Source organism: Neomonachus schauinslandi, chromosome 8 (assembly GCF_002201575.2).
Source record: "Neomonachus schauinslandi chromosome 8, ASM220157v2, whole genome shotgun sequence".
NCBI classification, from domain to species: Eukaryota; Metazoa; Chordata; class Mammalia; order Carnivora; family Phocidae; genus Neomonachus; species Neomonachus schauinslandi.
Genome location: NC_058410.1, coordinates 44424086 through 44442742, shown reverse-complemented (window position 1 = coordinate 44442742; position 18657 = coordinate 44424086). Strand labels below are relative to the sequence as shown.

General features: G+C 42.2%; 1 protein-coding gene across 1 annotated transcript in view; it reads left to right on the top strand.

The window, feature by feature from the left end:
- The first annotated feature begins 15098 nt into the window (after positions 1–15098).
- Positions 15099–18657, top strand: part of SLC35F1 (solute carrier family 35 member F1) — a 385119-nt gene continuing 381560 nt past the window's right edge. The window contains exon 1 of the mRNA XM_021693480.1: positions 15099–15271. Coding sequence (XP_021549155.1) covers positions 15099–15271 — 173 coding nt within the window. The remainder of the gene's footprint in view (positions 15272–18657) is intronic.

The window sequence follows — 18657 nt, the reverse complement described above, 5'->3', positions numbered from 1 at the left end:
AGGAGGCAGTGGGGGATGAAGTGCATGGATTCAGGAGACATTCAGGTGCTTGAATGAGATGTTGAAGGTGGGAGAGAATTGGTGCCATTAAAATGATTCCTGGGCCCAATTCTAACATATGTGCAGAGGAGGGTTTCCCCATATAACATCGAGCAATTTCAGACAACAGTAGGATGTCCAAGAATTCAATGAAATTCTGACACTATCTACTTAGAGATAGCATCAGATTCCACAGGTTAAGGGTTCAGTCCTACAAGAACTCTCCCCGCCCTGCTAACACGCACACACAACTTCAGCAGCCAGTCATAAATCCCAGGCTGTTACTGTGCTTCTGACTGACAGACTGCAGACTGGAGGTTACCACGACCCTCTCTTTAGACTTTAAATGTCAGTCACAAGTCCAGATTGTTAATTGTACTTCTGACTGGCTATAAATCAGAGATTCCCATAGCCCCCTCCTTGTGTTCACTTTATTTGCTAGAGCAGCTCACAGAACTCAGAGAAATATTTTACTTACCAGATTACTGGTTTGTTATGAAAGGATCTAACTTAGGAACCGCCAGATGGAAGAGCTACATACCTAGGGCAAGGTCTGGGGAAAGAGCACAGAACTTCCATGCCCTCCAGGTACGCCACTCCCTAGTACCTCCCCTTGTTCACTCATCCAGAAGCTCTTCAAACCCAGTCCTTTTGGGTTTTAATGAGGGCTTCATTACGTGGGCATGACTGATCTTAGTGATCATTAGTCAGTGAACTCAATCTCCAGCCCCTGTCTTCTTCCCACAGGTCAGCGGGGTGGGACTGAAAATTCTCACCCTCTAATCACAGGGTTGTGTCTCCTGGGAACCAGCCTCCAACTTCAGGTATGATTCAAAAGTCATCTCATCAATATAAAAAAGGCATCTTTATTGCTCTCATCACTTAGGAAATTCCAAGGGGTTTAGGGGCTGGGAACCAGGAACCATGGACAAAGATCGAATATATGAGAAATATATTTCTTACATCAACATTAAAAATAAAATATTTTACTAGGAAAAAAATGGGTTTATTTGGGAATAGCAGAGAATTGTAACTGGGGACATGCAAGCAATGGCAAAACCATAGGCAAGTCTGAAGAGAAGGTCAGTTTTAGGAGGAAACGGGGAAGGGTTGTTTTGAACAAAAGATCATTAAAGAAACGTCTGGGCTTGTGGCAGTTTCTTACCAGCTGCACGCAGTGATTAGTGTGTTGTTGCTGGGACAGGGTGGGAGCTTCCTTCTTTTTTTTAAGGAGCAGGAGATAAATTTCTGTGTGAAAAGTGTCCTCCTGTGTCAAGATAAAAATATCTTCCTCCTCCCTGCCGCTTATGCAGGCTGCGATGAGACGTATGTGCATGAGAGCTAACCCCTCAAGGACTTCGAGACTCTTATTTTCAATGAGGTTTCCTTTACTTATTTTCACGTTTATAAATCATAATATCGGGCGCCTGGGTGGCTCAGTTGGTTAAGCGACTGCCTTCGGCTCAGGTCATGATCCTGGAGTCCCGGGATCGAGTCCCGCATCGGGCTTCCTGCTCGGCAGGGAGTCTGCTTCGTCCTCTGACCCTATCCCCTCTCAGGTGTTCTCTCTCTCTCATTCTCTCTCTCTCAAATAAATAAATAAAATCTTTAAAAAAAATTAATAATACCGCAGCTATTCACTGGATTAGTGGAGAAGTCATTTCAGGAGAAAAATATTGATTTTAGTTTGAACGTTTGGGGTTTGAGATGTTTGTGGGATACATAAGTGGAGATGTTCATGAGGCAGTAATCTATACTAGTCAGAAGCTCTGGAAAAAGACTTTGTCCTGCATATAAATTTTAAAGTCATTAGCTTATAGATAATAACTTAAGCCATAGAAATAGGTGAGATTGCCTGCAGAGAAGTTGTATAGCAAAAGAGAAGAATTTAGGACAGAGCCTTGAGGATCACAACTAAGGGACACATGGAGAAAAGGGTTGGTGCAAAAGAAGTAGAGAAGGAACAGTCAGAGTAAAAATCCCAAGAGTACTGAAACCAAGGAAAGTTTCAAGACAGTCATCTGTGTTATATGTTTTATACATGAAAAATATGAGTCAACAAAATAAAGACCGAGAAGTGTCTGTAGGATTTAGCAACTAGGAGGTCCTCAGTAACTTTGGAAAAAGCAATTTCTGTGGAGTGGTGAGTGGGAGCAGTGTGGGCAGAAACCTGGCTGCATAAAATTGATGAGTGGGTAGAGGTTAGGAGAAGGAGACGGCAAGTGTAGACAACATTGTCAGAAGCTTCACTGGAAAGAAGAGAAAATGCCTTTAATTAGAAGGCATTCCTCTGACATAAACTCAGAGGTAGCATTATTTTTTTATTTCTTTTTCTTTTTTCAGAAGAGAAAGGTTTGAACATGTCTTACATATCACGAGTTCTAGAATACATAGAGAAAAAGTTAAGAATGTGGGAAAGGTGGAAGATGATCTCAGATTAAAGAATATATAGCTATCATTGTATCTGGGTGATGGCTGATGACTTCAGAAGCTTGGGCTTTTGAAGGTAACAAATAATCAGAATGTGAGATATGATGGGATTAGTTTCATTGATGAGGTTGCAGTATTCGGTTAAAAACTATGGGGTCACTGGGGTCTTTGTTTGCAGTTTCTGGCTGCTTAGCTAAGGGATAAGGCAGGGTCTCTCTCTTAGGCAGCCATTGACATATAGACATAAGTAAAATCATGGATATGGTGAGCTTATCTCAGATGTATAAAGTGACAAGGAAGGGGTCTAGAGACTGATACTTGATTGCTGGGTATAGGAATATAGGAGAAGGAGCTTAGAGAGAAGACCAAGAAGGAATCACAAGGTTAGAGGAAAACCAGGAGCATGTGGGACATGATGAGATTCACTGCTAAAATATGTTTTACAAAGAAAGGATTAGTTAATATTGTCAAAGCCTAAGATGAGGAACAAAAGTCCCATTGCAATATGGAGATCACTGATAGTCTCAATGAGTTTTGTGTGAAGTCACTGCACAAAAGCCAGATTTACTGAGGAGTGATGGATAAGTGAGAAAACTGGAATAATGAATTAGCAAGTTCGACATTTTGGCTTTGAGGGGATGATGAGAAATGGGGGGGATGACTTAGGAGCTAGAGAAGGCATCTTTTTTTAAGGTAGGAGAGACTTGAGTATGCTTGAATAGCCAAAGGACCAGGAAGAAGTTTTATGTATAGGAGAGAGAAGAGAAAAGTGATAATATAAAGTTTCCAACATGATACAATTGGGTTTTTTTCTCAGACAACACACTGGAAAATTTGGTTGGGAGGTCAAAGAGTAGAGTAACAGGAGAAAGAGTCTAGGAGGTAAAGTTGGTTATCTTTGTGGTTGACTCCTTAACAACCTTTAATCTCAGATGTTTAGTTTTAGCCAATCATGGTAATGTCCCTCCCCTTGCCTCAATAGTCCAGGACTGGTATTTAACCCAATCATGGTCAATGAGTAAGAGAGAAGTCTGCTCATGGGTTTCTGGAAAGGAAGACGTGGCTCCTTTCTTCTTCTGGATGTTGGTGTATTTGGGTATGACACCCAGAAATGCGATATTCTGGCAGCCCTGAGGGGAACCAACCTGAGGGCAGAACCAACTCACTGAGGCTGGCGGAGAAAGATGGAAAGAAGCTAGGTCTATGATCATACCTTCAAGACACTGTTAACTAATTCTGGCTCCTGCCCAAACCTTAGACTTTTCTTTATACAAAGCAATACATTTCTTACTGTGTGAGCCAATCTGAGTCAGGGTTTTCAGCTACTAGCAATTGGATATGTCCTAACAAATGCAGTGGGATTAGTTGTTCTCAAGACTTAGTACTGATGCAAGTGTGCTTGCTGGCTTCTAAGGCTCGATAATATTCATATTTTGAGATCCTATCAGAAATCTGTGGCCTTTATACTGGTTCTAAATAGAACTTTGATGCTATTTATTGTTTCTGAATTATATAAGCCTCAGTGCTGGGTGACAGAGACATTATTTTAGGACTGAATCAATATACAAGTAGCTAATGCTCACAGGGTCTTATGACCTTGCAAAGTTCAGCTCTAACTGAATTCACCATGGAAAAAATTGGCCTTCTGTAAGGTTTTTGGCCTTTATGAAACTTATGAACAAGCAGAGAATATGGCATGTTAAGTCTGAGTCACAAAATAAGAAACTAGCAGTAGGTACAAAATTAGGAGCTCACTTGGGTTTCCAGGTAAACAAAAATATCACAACCATATTTTCATATATTTTTCAGGAAGAATAAGCAGAAATGCTTTAAAAATAGAGTTTAGAAATATAAGACAAGTTGTTGCTGGGTGGAGGTAGACTATTTGCCTTTTCAATATTCGACAGTTCAATGTTGAGAGATAGCCAATGTGAGATAACTTATTCCCATTCCCATTGACTTTAAACAACTCGCTGACCTGTACAACCCTACAGGGAAAGGGAAAATCTACTACATCCAGTTGAAGGAATAAACTCAACCATGTTTATCACTTTTGATTTGAAAAGCGAAAAAAAACCCCATATTTACTATCTTCCTTCCTTCCCTACTTTGATGCCAAAGTATGTTAACTAGAAAATGATGTCTCACTGTTTATTAATATTCTACTGCTTTATGTCATCTTAAAAGACAAGAAAGTGTTTGTTGAATTGTGGCTGAATTAATCTGTTGGGAAATTGAATGTTTATCAATGAGGAAATGATAGATATCTCTAGAGAATGGAAGCACAATTAGCAAATTAATGAATCTTCTTGTAGATTTACTGTGAGAATTATTTGTTAGCTTAAATAAGAAACTGTTGCAACTCTTGATAGCGGCCGCTAGTCTTCCCCCTTAGCTGCAATCTTCTCAGGAAGTTGTCTTGACAACACTAAGAACTCAATTGAGAAAATATGTGTCATGGTTACACTTCTATATTTTCCTTTATTTTTGAAAAGTATCATATGATCTCACTGATATAAGAAATATTTATTTTTTTGGTCAAATTTATACCTGCACATGGTTTAAAGAGTCAAGTCTATAAGGTTTGTTAAGTAAAACAGTGTTCCTCCTCCCTTTCTACCATTTTGCCCTTCACCATAGGCAATCACTTTCCACTCTCTTAGTTGATTCTTTTATTGATTTCTCACTATGGACACTGTGGGTTTAGTTTTCTTTTTTTCCTGTCCCAGATATACAGATGTATCATTTCATTTCTCATCAATCAAATGTAATTATAAATTTATTTAGATCAAAATTCAGTATCTGCATTATTATGGCTCAGCAAACACTGTTCAGAGCTTAGACAGTGAATTATGATTACTTTTTATCTCCTGCCTGAACAACTATTGGTTATTGCTGAAGTTATTAATTGCCATTTTCCTAAAATTTCTTTTTACTTGTTAAATTCAATTACAAGTTTTCTACTAGTCTAAATTTACTCTCAAGAGGTTAAGATGCATTAAGTTTTGTTTGGTTTTTTTTTTGAATTTCATCTTGAAGCACTCTCCCAGAGTCTTTTGGCATTTTCCAATGTGGAATATTTGTCCTCAATGACTTGTGCACACCTGTAGTTTTGAGATCTCCCATCATCCTCACAAGTATTCCCTTTGCTTCTCTCCTGTGTTGGATCCCTTTGTTGCTATTTCGCCTTCTTCATTTAGGCTCTAGTTTTGGTGGAATACATCAACAAGTAGCTCCCCGATAAAAGGTGCATGGAGGTAAATATTGCGAGACCTTCTATGTCTGAATGTATCTTTACCTATAGTCATAGAAGATTGATAATTTCGCTGGATATAAAATCCAAGAATGAAAATAATTTTCCCTCGGAATTCTGAAGATGTTTCCACTGTCTTCTAATTTCCACTGTTGCTATTAAGAAGACCCAAACCATTCTGGATTTTTTTTTTTAAGATTTTATTTATTTATTTGAGAGAGAGAATGAGATAGAGACTGAGAGAGCATGAGATGGGGGAGCGTCAGAGGGAGAAGCAGACTCCCTGCCGAGCAGGGAGCCCGATGCGGGACTCGATCCCGGGACTCCAGGATCATGACCTGAGCTGAAGGCAGTCGCTTAACCAACTGAGCCACTCAGGCGCCCCATTCTGGATTTTTTTTTTCTTCTCTGGAAGCTTTAATTCTTTGTCTCCAAATTACTGGACTTTCATGATCATGTACTTGGTGTAGTTTATTGTGTTTGGCCTTTTCAGACTATTAACTCATGCTTTTTAGTTCTGAGAAACCATTGCATTATTTCATTGAAATTTCCTCCCATTTCTCTGTTCTTAGGAGGAACGCCTGTTTTTCAAATGCTGACCCCCTTAACTGAGTTTCTGATTTTCTTGCCATTTTTCTCTTTTTTCCACTTTTAAAAAAAAATTTCTTGGTGAATTCGTTAGATTTATCTTGCAAACCATCTACTGGGTTCTTCATTCCTCCTTCAAACATTTTAATTTCTGAAAATTTATTTTGTTTTCTGAATTTTATTTTTTGTATGTATGTCATTCTGTTCTTATTTCAAGTTTTCAAAAGCTTCTCTTACTTTGTGGGGATATAGGTGATGTTTGTCAACTTTAAGGCATATTTTGCACATCATAAAATTCACCCATATCATGCCTACAAACAATTTTTTAGTAAATTCATCTAATTGTGCAATAATCATCATAAATCAGTTTTATTTTATTATGTATTATTTATTTACTATTTACTGTTTTTTCCTCCAACTTTTAAATTATTCTCTTGCCCTTCTTTTCGGGTGCTTTGTTCAAGTCTAAGATTTGGAAATGCTGACCCTTTGTTAACAAGACCCAGCAGGAAATATAGGATCTCTTCCCTCCTCTGGCCTACCTCCGCTGAAGTTTCTTTTCCAACTATTTTCCAAAGTGGTTCACCATTTTATATTCCCAGCAGCAATGTATCAGTGTTTCTGTTCTCCACATCTTGCCAATATTAGTAACTGTCTTTTTTATTATAGCCATCCTAGTGGGTGTGAAATAATATCTCATTGTGGTTTTAATTTACATTTCCCTGACTAATGATGTTAAGCATCTTCTTACATGCTTATTAGCCATTCATACATCTTCTTTGGTGAAATGTCTATTCAAATCTTTTGCCTATTTTTGAATGGTTTGCTTGGTTCTTATTGACTTACAAGGATTCTTTATATATCCTGGACCTGTATATCTGTATATCCTTCATTGGATGTGTGTTTTACAAATGTTTTCCTCCTGATGTTGCTTGTATTTCCAAGATTTTATTTATTATTATTTTTTTAAAGATTTTATTTATTTATTTTGCAGAGAGAGGGAGTGCAAATGGGGGGAGGAGCAGAGGCGGAGGAAGAGGGAGGGGACAAAAATATCAAGCAGACTCTGTGTCAAGCGTAGAGCCAGTCATAGGGCTCAATCTTACAACCCTGAGATCATGACCTGAGCCAAAATCAAGAGTTTTTCTTAATGATGTGTTTTTTTTTTAAGATTTTATTTATTTATTTGACAGAGAGATAGAGAGAGAGCACAGATAGTCAGAATGGCAGGCAGAGGGAGAGGGAGAAGCAGGCTCTCCGCTGTGCAGTGAGCCCGATGCGGGGCTCGATCCCAGGACCCTGGGATCATGACCTGAGCCGAAGGCAAATGCTTAACTGACTGAGCCACTCAGGCGCCCCTTAATGATGTGTTTTGAAGCACAAAAGTTTTGAATTTTGATGAAGTTTACTTCAATTTTGTTTGTTTGTTTGTTTATGGACCATGCTTTTAGTGTCATTCCAAAAAACTGCTTAATTCAAGGTCTCAAAGAATTTATCCGATGTGTTCACATAAAAGTTCTACTGTTTTCGATCATAGATTTATTTAATTAAGTAATTAATTAATTTTTTAACATTTTATTTATTTATTTGAGTGAGACAGCACAAGCAGAGGTAGTGGCAGAGGGAGGGAGAGACAGACCTCAAGCATGAGTGGGGGTGGGGGGAGGGGCAGAGGCAGAGGGAGAAGCAGGCTCCCCACCGAGCAGGAAGCCTGACACAGGGCTTGATCTCAGGACTCTGGGATCATGACCTGAGCTGAAGGTAGACACTTAACTGACTGAGCCACCCAGGCACCCCTAGATCGTACATTTAAATATGTCTTCCAGGGCACCTTGTTGGCACAGTAGGATGGGTGCCCAACTCTTGATTTCGGCTTATATCATGATCTCAGTGTCATGAGATGGAGCTCTGTATCCAGTTCTGCGCTCAGTGGGGAGTCTGCTTGAGGATTCTCTCCTTCTGTCCCTCCCGCAGCTTGTGCTTTCTGTCTCTCAAATAAATAAATAAAATCTTAAAAAAAAAATATGTCATCCACTTTGAGTTAATTTTTGTGTATGGTGTGAGGCAAAAGTCGAAGTTCATCCTTTGCATATGGATATCCAATTGTCCCAGCATCATTTATACAAAAGACTTTCCTCAATGAGTTTTCTGGGCAAATCACTCAATTGACCATAAATACAAGGACTTCTGGACTCTCAGTTCTGTTCCACTGATTTCTGTGTCTATCCTTAAGCCAGTATTGTTTCCTATGATTATGAGTCTCTTATGGTGTGTCTCCCTCTGATTTCATCTTGTTTTATTTTTTTCTCTCTTCTCCTATGATCCTCTGTTTTGTTTCTTAAACTCCACATATGAGTGAGGTCATATGATGATTGTCTTTCTCTGACTGATTTATTTCACTTAGCATAATACCCTCTAGTTCTATGCACGTCGTTGCAAATGGCAAGTAAATAAAGTTTTATTGAAACACAGCCATATTCATTTACCTATTGTCAATGTCTGCATTCACACAGCAACAGCAAAGTAGTTGCAACAGAGACCGTATAGCCTACAAAGCCTACAATATTTATTACTTACTCTTTTACAGAGAACATTTTTAACCCCCGCTATAGATTATTAGTAACTTTTTCCCTGCTTCTTTGTATCTGTAGTAATTCGTGGCTAAGTGCTGGATGTTGTGAGTATAGGCAATAGAGATTTTGGATGATGGTATCTTTCTTAACAGAACATTAAATTTTAATCTGGAAGGCAATCATCACCTCTGTCATGTTGAGGTTTGGTTTTGGCTCTCTTAGGGCTCTCTTACTGCTATGACATGGTCCTTATACTTAGGTGTGGCGTTTTTGTGAGTCTCCACCCAAAGCCTGGGAGTTCACCAAATACTCTCTGTAATCACTGGGCTTAAGTACAAACCTCTGCCCTCCCAACAAAACTATGCCCTCTTTGAAATCTCTGTCCAGCTCTCCAGCTTTCTTTCCCGGGCCTCCTGAGCAATTCTCAAGAGTTGGCTCTATGTGCAATTTTCACACAGAATTTTTAGCCTCCTTCACCTAGGTTCCTCCTTTCTAGAATCCTCCCCAGCAAATCCCAGTGGTCTTTGCAACTCTAAACTCTGGGATCTCTCTCTATCCAGTGAGACTACCACTCTCTGATTGGGTACTATTTCTCTGAACTGTGGTTTGGAAATGCCCTCAGGGTGAAGCTGAGATGAATATGCGGCTCATCTAATGGGCTAATGTGTTTCATTTCTTATATGTTTCTTTTCTCTAAAGGATCATGGCCTTACATTGGCTACTATCTAATATTTAATACAGCTTTTAGAATTATTCATGGGGACAGTTAATTCTAATGCCATCCACTCCATCATATCCAAATTCAGATCAATTATTTTTTTAAATACCTATTATGCCAGATTCTTTATATACATTATTGCTAGTCTGTGTGTGTCCTATAGAGTACACCTTATTATCCTCATTTTTATTGATTAGAAAACTGATGCTCAGAAAGTTTTAAGAACTGATTAAAACTAACCAAGCTGAATCAATAGAGCAGGATTTGGAATTGAGATTTCTTTGGCTCCAATTTCAACCATAACATAGTAGAATTCTACAATAACAGTTTTTTCCCCCAGTTAGTCACTGGCAAGTCAGTATATAAATGCCACACAAGTCAGTGTATAAATTCCACTGACAAGTCAGTATATAAATTCACTACAATTTTACTAAAACTTTTGCATTAGTATTTTTGTGAATTAAAATGTTTAGAAGGAGAGGTTATTGATATCATTAGTTAAAAATGATAAATGAGGTTTATATGAGGATTTTGCTGCCCTATTCAGAGAAAATTGATATCTGTATTTAAAATAGTGAGTGTTGTGTCACTGATTGTTTTAAATTATTTTAAATGTTTGAGTAAACTTTGTATTCCCTCTAAGGAATACTATTTCTTCTCTTAATTCCCACACAAATTTTGAATTTATAATGCTGTTAAATGCCTAGATAAGAGATTGTTGAAATTACATAAACTCCTCTTGCAAATGGTAAACTTAAGAATTTTCTTTGTTCCTTTTTTCTCCATGTCTTAAATGATAGAGAATGCATTTAGAATCTAATTCATATATTATCAGTTAAGAATGTTCTCTGTGGTTTTTTACACCAGACTTCTAAAGAAATTATTGTTGGGATGTCATTGCTCTGTCTCTTCTTTATGTGGAATTAAAAGTTGCAAACTTCTCCATAATATTTTCTTAAAACCGTATATAAATTTGTGTAGTAATACTCCAACAAATCAAAATAACAAATTATCATATATACTGCCAAAAAAAAAAAATAGTGAGTGTTTCTGGGGCATTCCTATGAAATGAATGTATCCACCCCCGCCTCCACCAATTTACATGTTGAAACCCTAATGCCCAATATGATAGTATTTGGAGGTGGGTCTTTGGGAGATAATTAGGTAATGAGGGTAAAGCCATCATAAATGGTATTAGTACCCTTATAAGAGACATGAGAGAGATGATCTTTCTCCACCGTGTGAGGATACAGCAAGAAGGTGGCCATTTGCAAACCAGGGAGAAGGCTCTCACCAGACACCGAATCTGCTGGTGCCTTGATCTTGGACTTCCCAGAACTGAGAAATAAATGTTTGTTAAGTCTATGGCATTTTGTTATAGCAGCCTAAACTGACTAAGACAGAAATCATTCACATATTTTTTGGCTAATATCTTTTTTTTTTTTAAAGATTTTATTTATTTATTTGAGACAGAGAGAATGAGAGAGACAGAGAGCACATGAGAGGGGGGAGGGTCAGAGGGAGAAGCAGGCTCCCTGCCGAGCAGGGAGCCCGATGCGGGACTCGATCCAGGGACTCCAGGATCATGACCTGAGCCGAAGGCAGTCGCTTAACCAACTGAGCCACCCAGGCGCCCCTTTGGCTAATATCTTAAGATATTAAAATAATCATGAGGAAACTGGTACTAATGAATCAGTGCCCTTATTAAATAAGGCAAGCTTTCTGTTGTCGGGGACTTACCATGTCACCATGACAGAGATATGCCATCCTATGCTTTTGGAAATGAAGCACTTGGCAAATAATACTTAGACATTTTTAACCTATCATAAGGTAGTCTGACCCTGGAAAATTAGTCCTTATTCACAACTAATCACACTAATCTCTGGTGCTCCAGGTCTCTTATCAGGAAAGGTCAATTTTAAACCTACGAACAGTATTCAGAGTTTCCCCCAAAGAAATAATGTTTCCAAAACACAAAAGAAAAAAAAATTACATAAACAGAAGAAGGGTGTAAAATGTGTGAACAATCTTCGAAACCTGTTGCCTACTGTCTGTTTCCTTGCTCTGTGTGTATTTTTCATATCCACCAATACCAACTACAGACTGTCTTTATTGATGAGGTTCTGCCAATTTGACTTCCTAATTATTTTATCCATTGCTTGGATACAAATGTAAAGACCTACCCATTCCGCTCCTTTCCTGTCTCCATAAGTTTCCCACCAGGTTTGCTTTTCTTCTCTCCTGTGTGAATTCAATCATGTGAATCAAAACTCAGATGCTCTATCATTCTAGATGCCATGTGTTTGGTAGTGTGTTTTGAGTAGACTCAACAAGACTTAGGAGAGAAAGAAAAAGAGTAAGAGAATGGCATGGGGAGAGCAGATGGGCCACTGGGCATTTGGAGTAACACAAGCAATTCCGGGCGACTGCTCAGCAATTTGGAGAGAATCATCAGTCACTTCTGGAGCATGACTGTGAAGCTTTTATCCAACACAACATGTAGGTGTAGTCTATGCAAAACAGATGAGTTAAAATGCCTGGTGACTCTGAGGACTGAAACACAGGCCAAACCCTACTCTTCCCTGAGTGGAACTGTCTTCAAAATGAGCACCATTAAAGAGGTTATAGCTGATAGTCAACTTCTGCTTCCTAAAGGAATCCAACAGAGCTAGCACTGGGTTAAGGGAAAATCAGATGATGTAATAGTAAGAGTGGAATGGAAATTTTGCAATAAGCACACCTGGTCAAAGAGGGGTGAACTGAACAGTGAGTGTGATCCTGGAATCCACATACCTCAGCTCAAAAACTATGTACAGATCCACAGCCTATTGTCTTCATCCCCTTACCTTTTGTTCTGAGCTCATGGAAGATGGGTTTCGAGGCCAAGGAGGCAGCAGGGAAAAGGGAAATAGGCCTTCCCCATATCTCTTGTTTAATTCCATGTCAGACCACCACTCTGACACGTATAATTTTAACACGTGTTTCCTTACCTCTCAAATGCTATTTCGCTACTTTTTAGGAGACGAGCATGAAGCACAAAATTGGAGAGTAAGAACAGACCTGAGGCTGTAATCCCTTTACAAGAAAGAAGAATGAAAACGTAAGGCTTGCAACCGCATTAGGTATTTTCTTAACAGCAGGATTGAAATTTTACATCTCTCATCTTGTTCCTCTCCCATCCTGGCTTTCTTCCTTCCTGACCGAGTGGAGAGTTAGATAATTTGGGTTCAACAGTCCATCCGGATAAATGAGCAGACACGGAAGTGCAGACACAGCACTGAGCAGTGATGTGCCAGAAACTTTCAAAAGGAAGCAAGCCAAATGTGAAGGAAGAGGGCACTGAAGCAACCAGTCAGTCATTCAAGGCAGACACGCGAAATGACCACAAACGTTGTTTTAATAGAGAGATTCCTACCATGATTTGCTGCCAGGTTGAGATGAAGTGCATTTTATTAATATCTCCTACATTTGGTGGGTCCCCCAAGGGCAAACTCATTGTGAACTATTAGATTCTTACTGCCCACGAAGTTACAAGCTTCAATCCCGTTTGCAACAATTCTTCAGAGTGTCTGGTACAAAACCGAGGTGGAAAAATCTGAGAGTGAAGGGTTCTTGAGAAAGAACAGGGCAGCATGTTAATTATAAAAGGGAAAATGCTCTGATTTGGGTTAAGTTTTGTAGAAAAAAGACCTCAGGGATATTTCAGGTAGTAACCGGGTTTTACATAAATTGAAATATAGATTGGAGAGTTTTTTTGGACAGCTGTTTCCTCAAATGTTTGATAATTAAAAAAAAGGGGCTCCCAATATTGTTAAAGGGATGGCCACTTCTTAACCAAACAATGAATCTCATCTTTTCGTCCTCCCCTCTCCCTTTGGTTAGTCCATTCCTTCCTCGAATGTTATTTTTTCCCCCAACCCCATTCTCCTTGGCAAATCAGCAGTATTTTTTATTTGTGCATTTGGATTCAGGGGTGGTATTAGCATGCCTTTCTGTAACCATACTTACCTTTTAACCATATTCAGGGCAAATAATTCCACACGCTGCACTAAAATGGAAAAATTTTCCAAATGCCTGTCATTTTTCATAATAGGATCCCTATCCAGGCAATCTAGATAAAGGAAAATGTGAAAAATATAACTCTCTTAAGAGTCAGTTATTAACTGGAATCTGGAGCAATCGGTGTAAGAGATGCCTGGGACAGGAAATCAGTCTTCCTTTGGGAGAAATACGGTCTCGTTTAGGTCTAAGGTTTCTGTGCCAGATTCTCAGGGGCTTTCCCTTTTGGGAGCGGAGATCTTCTGGTCAGAGCCCCAGTGAAGAAGCCGTCAGGGCCCCCTGCTGGGTGGTTTGCCTCATTTAACTCTTACACCACCACAGGGAGACACGCGTAGCCTCCGTTGCACAAAGGAGAATGTGTCTCAGAATGTAGGTACATAAATTGCTTAGGGAATCTCTGCTCATAAGTTTTAGAGGCACAATTGGAAGTCGAATCTGCCTACGTTCCCTTCACAGCGCTACAAAACGGAGACGTTGAGTTGGTCTGACATGGCTTTTTCCAGTTTCCAGAATGAATTCTTTGTGCGAAGTTGTTTCTCCTCCAATTTCCTCCAGGCCCATTATGGTGAGTGTTGGGGTAATAGGATACTGGAGTTTGGGTTTTTAATTTGGGGCCAGAGCCTTGTCTTCGTGTCCTGGCGCTGTCCCGGGAAGGAGGTGCTAAGGTTCCGCGGTGTCGCGGCAGGAGCGGGGAGTCCCCTCCAACTAAAGAGGAACGGTCTACCCCCAGCCTCACGAAAACAATAAACAAAACAAAACAAAACAATCATCGCAACCCCGAGCTAGGTAGGGCCTCCGGTGGACCGGGAGAGAGGGTCGGGGCAACGAGGCGCCTCGGGAGCGCCCTCTGGTGAACACGGAGCGCGCGTGTCCCCGCCCTGGCCCCCCTTCGCCGCCGCCGCCGCGGCGCCCCCGCCCGGCTCTCCGGGTTCACTCTCGGTCTCTCACTCCGTGAGACACAGACGGCAGCTTTCTCAGCGAGCGGGGGACAGGCTGAGGCGGCGCCAGCACAACTGCGCCGCTCGCCCGGAGAAGACCTGGGCGCCGGGAGAGAAGGCAAAGCCCGGAGCCCCATCCCCTCTCTCCGTGGGGGTCTACTGAGCCGACGGGCAGCTCGGCGGCCGTGCGCGACCCCCTTCCCGGCCACTTCGCGGGGTGTGCCAGGACTTGGGGACGCGGCTCAGGAAGAGCCGGGGCGGGAGACGGCGGCGGCGGAGAGAGGGGGCGCGCACCGGGACGGCAGAGGAGTGAGTGCCGGGCTGGGCGGCGGCGGCGGCCGTAGCCGCGGGTACCTCCCCGCCTCGCCGCTTCGCAGGCAGCACCGCCTCCCCCGGCCGCGGCCGCCCGGCCGGGTCCTCTGCGCGTTCCCGGGCCCCGAGCCGGCGCACGATGCGCCCGGCTGCGTTCTGATCGCCGCCGCGCCGCCGCCTCCGCCGCTATGATCCCCCCTGAGCCGCCGCAGCAGCAGCTGCAGCCACCACCGCCGGCCCCGCCGAACCATGTGGTGACCACCATCGAGAACCTGCCGGCCGAGGGCAGCGGTGGCGGCGGCAGCCTGTCCGCGTCCTCCCGGGCTGGCGTACGCCAGAGGATCCGCAAAGTGCTGAACAGGTGAGCGGCGGCGGGGGCGCGGGGCGAGGGCTGCGGGAGCCGGGCCCCGGGTCTTTCCCGGACCCCCGGCGGCCCGGAGGCCCCTTGGGACGGAGTCGCGGCTGAGGGAGACTGAGGACACCCGGCGACGACGCGCCCCGCGCCTGCGGGGAGGCCGTGGCAGCTTTGTCCCAGAGCGGGGAGCCCTGGGGCGCCCGGGCTGCTGGCTGGTCCGAGGCGGGAGTTCGGGGAGAGGCGGGGTTTGCTGCCCGGCTGTTGTGTGTCGGCACTCACACCCTCGCACACGCGTGTTGCCTCACTCCCCTTACCCACTCGGACCCCAGCTTTGCGCCCCGGGGACAGGGGGGACCCGAAGGTGGCCCGGGCGGAGGCGGGAAGACGCGGAGCTGCGGGGATGGCGAGGAAGTCGGCGGCCTCGCACTGTCGCCTGCCCCGGCCCGCTGTCTCCAACCTCCACGCCAGGGGATGGAGTCGTGGCGACAGCCCGAGCGGGCAGGCGGGGGACCCACTTCTGTCTGACGCCCCAGTTGCCGCTCAGACTCCTCCAAGCTGGGACCAGGGAACGGGAGGCTGGAGGCCTGGATCAGACCCACGCGAAGTGCAAAAATGTTGTGAGAAGGGTGTGAGCAGGAGCGGCCCGGTTATTCCAAAGCGGGCTAAAGCCAGAGGAGGCGAGCGCAGAGCGCAGATCGGCGGCGCCTCCAGTGCTGGAATCTGCGCAGTGAATGGATCGAGGACGAGGCGTTTTAGGTTGAGAACCCGTGTTGATGTGAAGATGGGTCCCCTGGTGCCCCTGACTCAACTGTTTTGTGAAAGGGACTTTTTCTACTTAAGTAACTTGAAATGGTTGAAGAGCTGACACTTACAAAAATCAGAGAATTGGTTTTGTGTGTTTTTATTTGAGTGCGTGTGTGCTTTTTTGATGCATCTGTGTGGGTAACTCTTAAGGTGGCTCTGTTCATACAGGTTTCTGTGTGGCACTGTTTTGGGTGGCCGAGACTCCGCATAGAGCTATGGGGAATTCAAACAGAACTCTATGGGGCTTAAAGCTGTAGTGGGAGCACAAAATATGTACAGAAATAGCTTGGAAGATGGAGTATGGTTTAATTCAGGTATAACAAATCCCAAACCATTCGAGTCCCTTGCGAAGACTTAACGTGTTTATTAGCTTACTTGTGGGTACTTCAGTATGTTTCTGTTTATTAGCAAACAAGAAGAAATTCACGCTGAGTGAGACATGAGTTGGTAATAGAAAGTCAAGCCTCTGCTTTCCTTCAAGTTGTAGCTTAGGACAACACCTTCCAAAAGATTACATATAAAAGACAGTGACCAGAATGAATCAAGAAGATGTTGGCTTAATACATATTATAGAGGTTTCCTATTGTTCATGAACACCTGTGGGTTTTTGAATTGTAAATATCTTGGCATTGGATGTTTAAATTTTTAAGCAGAGTATGTTAAATATTAATATCCCTCATCAAACTGGAAAAAAGCCTGGTGCAATCGTTCATTTATCTTTGCTTGATTACAAGTTATTATTGATTCTGTGCAGGTTATTTCTTGATACTTAATGAATCTTAGAGTTTGGAATAAAAAGATCACTGAGGAGACTTGGTTGTTATCATTTCTCCGCCAGTAACTAGCCACATGGCTTGGGGCAGATCTGCACATCTCCCTGGGACTCGGTTTGTGCATTTGTAAAATGTGTCTTATAATACTTGCCTTACCGCTCTTGTCATGAGATAATACTAAAGAAAACACTTGGGCGAATATAAAGTTCTACATGAACTCATTTCTTCAGCGGATTTTTGTTGTCTGAGGTGGGTCTGTGGAAGCATCATAAGCAAATGAAGTTGTAGTACATCATGAGTAGAACTTTGTGTTTTACTAAGCCTTCAATGATCTGTGTGACCTGAGTTGTACTATTCCTAATTTATAGAGGAAGAACTTAGACTGAAGATTGGGTCAATGACATGTCATCTCAGGCCCATCTGTGAATGGGAACCTACCTAGGGTTATAGCCTTTCCACTTCAACTAAAACATTTAATTGTCTTTCAAAATTCTTCAGAATTTCCAATATAATATTTTGTATTGAGTTAATGGTCTTTCCTTATTCTTAAAGGGACAAGAAGAAAATATTTCTTTTGAGAAGGAGCATCTTTGGTATGGAGACTTAAAAAAATCAGATTAAATATAAAAATCTGGATGGAATAATTGCATTAGCATGTTGATGAGCTTGGCTTCTGCACCGTGATTATGTCAACAGGAGGGCATTGGTAGCGGCTGTTGAGTGGCTGGACTCTACAGCAACAATGCGGGAGGAAAGTGGAATTTGAGAGATCTTGTGTCAGCACTTAGGTGTGGCTCCCCTCTAATTTGAATCCTCCAAGTAGGCAGATCAGTCAGTAATGGCTATCAGGCTGGCCCACTGGGGCCAAATCAGAAGCATCTTTGCTTATTTTCTCAAAGCTTAAAATCATTTTCCCCCTTCTTTTTCTTCTTCTTTACTCTTTCTTTTTCCTTAATACTTCTGTATCCTTCACCTGCATTCCTCTATCAACTTACTATCCTCTGAGTTTCAATTGCTTTTTTTTCATCTGCTTCTGGCATGCAGCAACTTAGTTGTTAGCAGAAAGTGAGGTTGCAAATCTGGAAGTTTAGAGCCAATATAAAAAAATATCCATCCAATTTTTGGCATGCAGATTTATGGTTGGCAGCATTCTATTGCTGTGAGCTGGCCAGTAGTCTCTTCAGTGACAGAATGGGACATTGCACCACTGTTAGTTAGCTCTTAGCATCCATTGGGCCAAAGGGGCAGTGCTGACAGACTGAGGATGGTGCAGTGAGATGGGGAGTGTAGACTGTGAGCCATGTGAGGCCCGTGATTTGCCTGCCACTGGTGAAAGTCTATAACAATAGCTACCTGCCAACCCAGAGGAAGAAATGCAAACACATATGCTATGTATATCTACCCAGGGATAGGTAAAAAGAAAAGTACTGATTAATAATTAATTAAAGTTACTTGCTCTCAAGAAGCGTAGAATGAAAATGTAGTGTTACCTTAATGAAATCTGCCTGACATTATCCTGCCTCATTTTACTTTCCTCAGTATAACTCCTCATCCTTTCCCCTTTCTTTATAGGCTTGTAGAGTTGGAGTGCTGCATTTTGTACAGGACAGTTGGGGTATCTCACTGATTACTCACTTTCTGTAAAGTAGTGAGATTAGAATCTAATGGTATTCAAGATTTTGGTGAAAGAGGAGGTGCTAGGTAATTTTTGAAACCAGTTAAGGGGATGTGTCACATTCTTCTCCCTGTGGCATTCAAATTTGTTTTGGCAGTGGGATGCAAGAAATCCAAGATGATTCTAATGCTGAGATAATT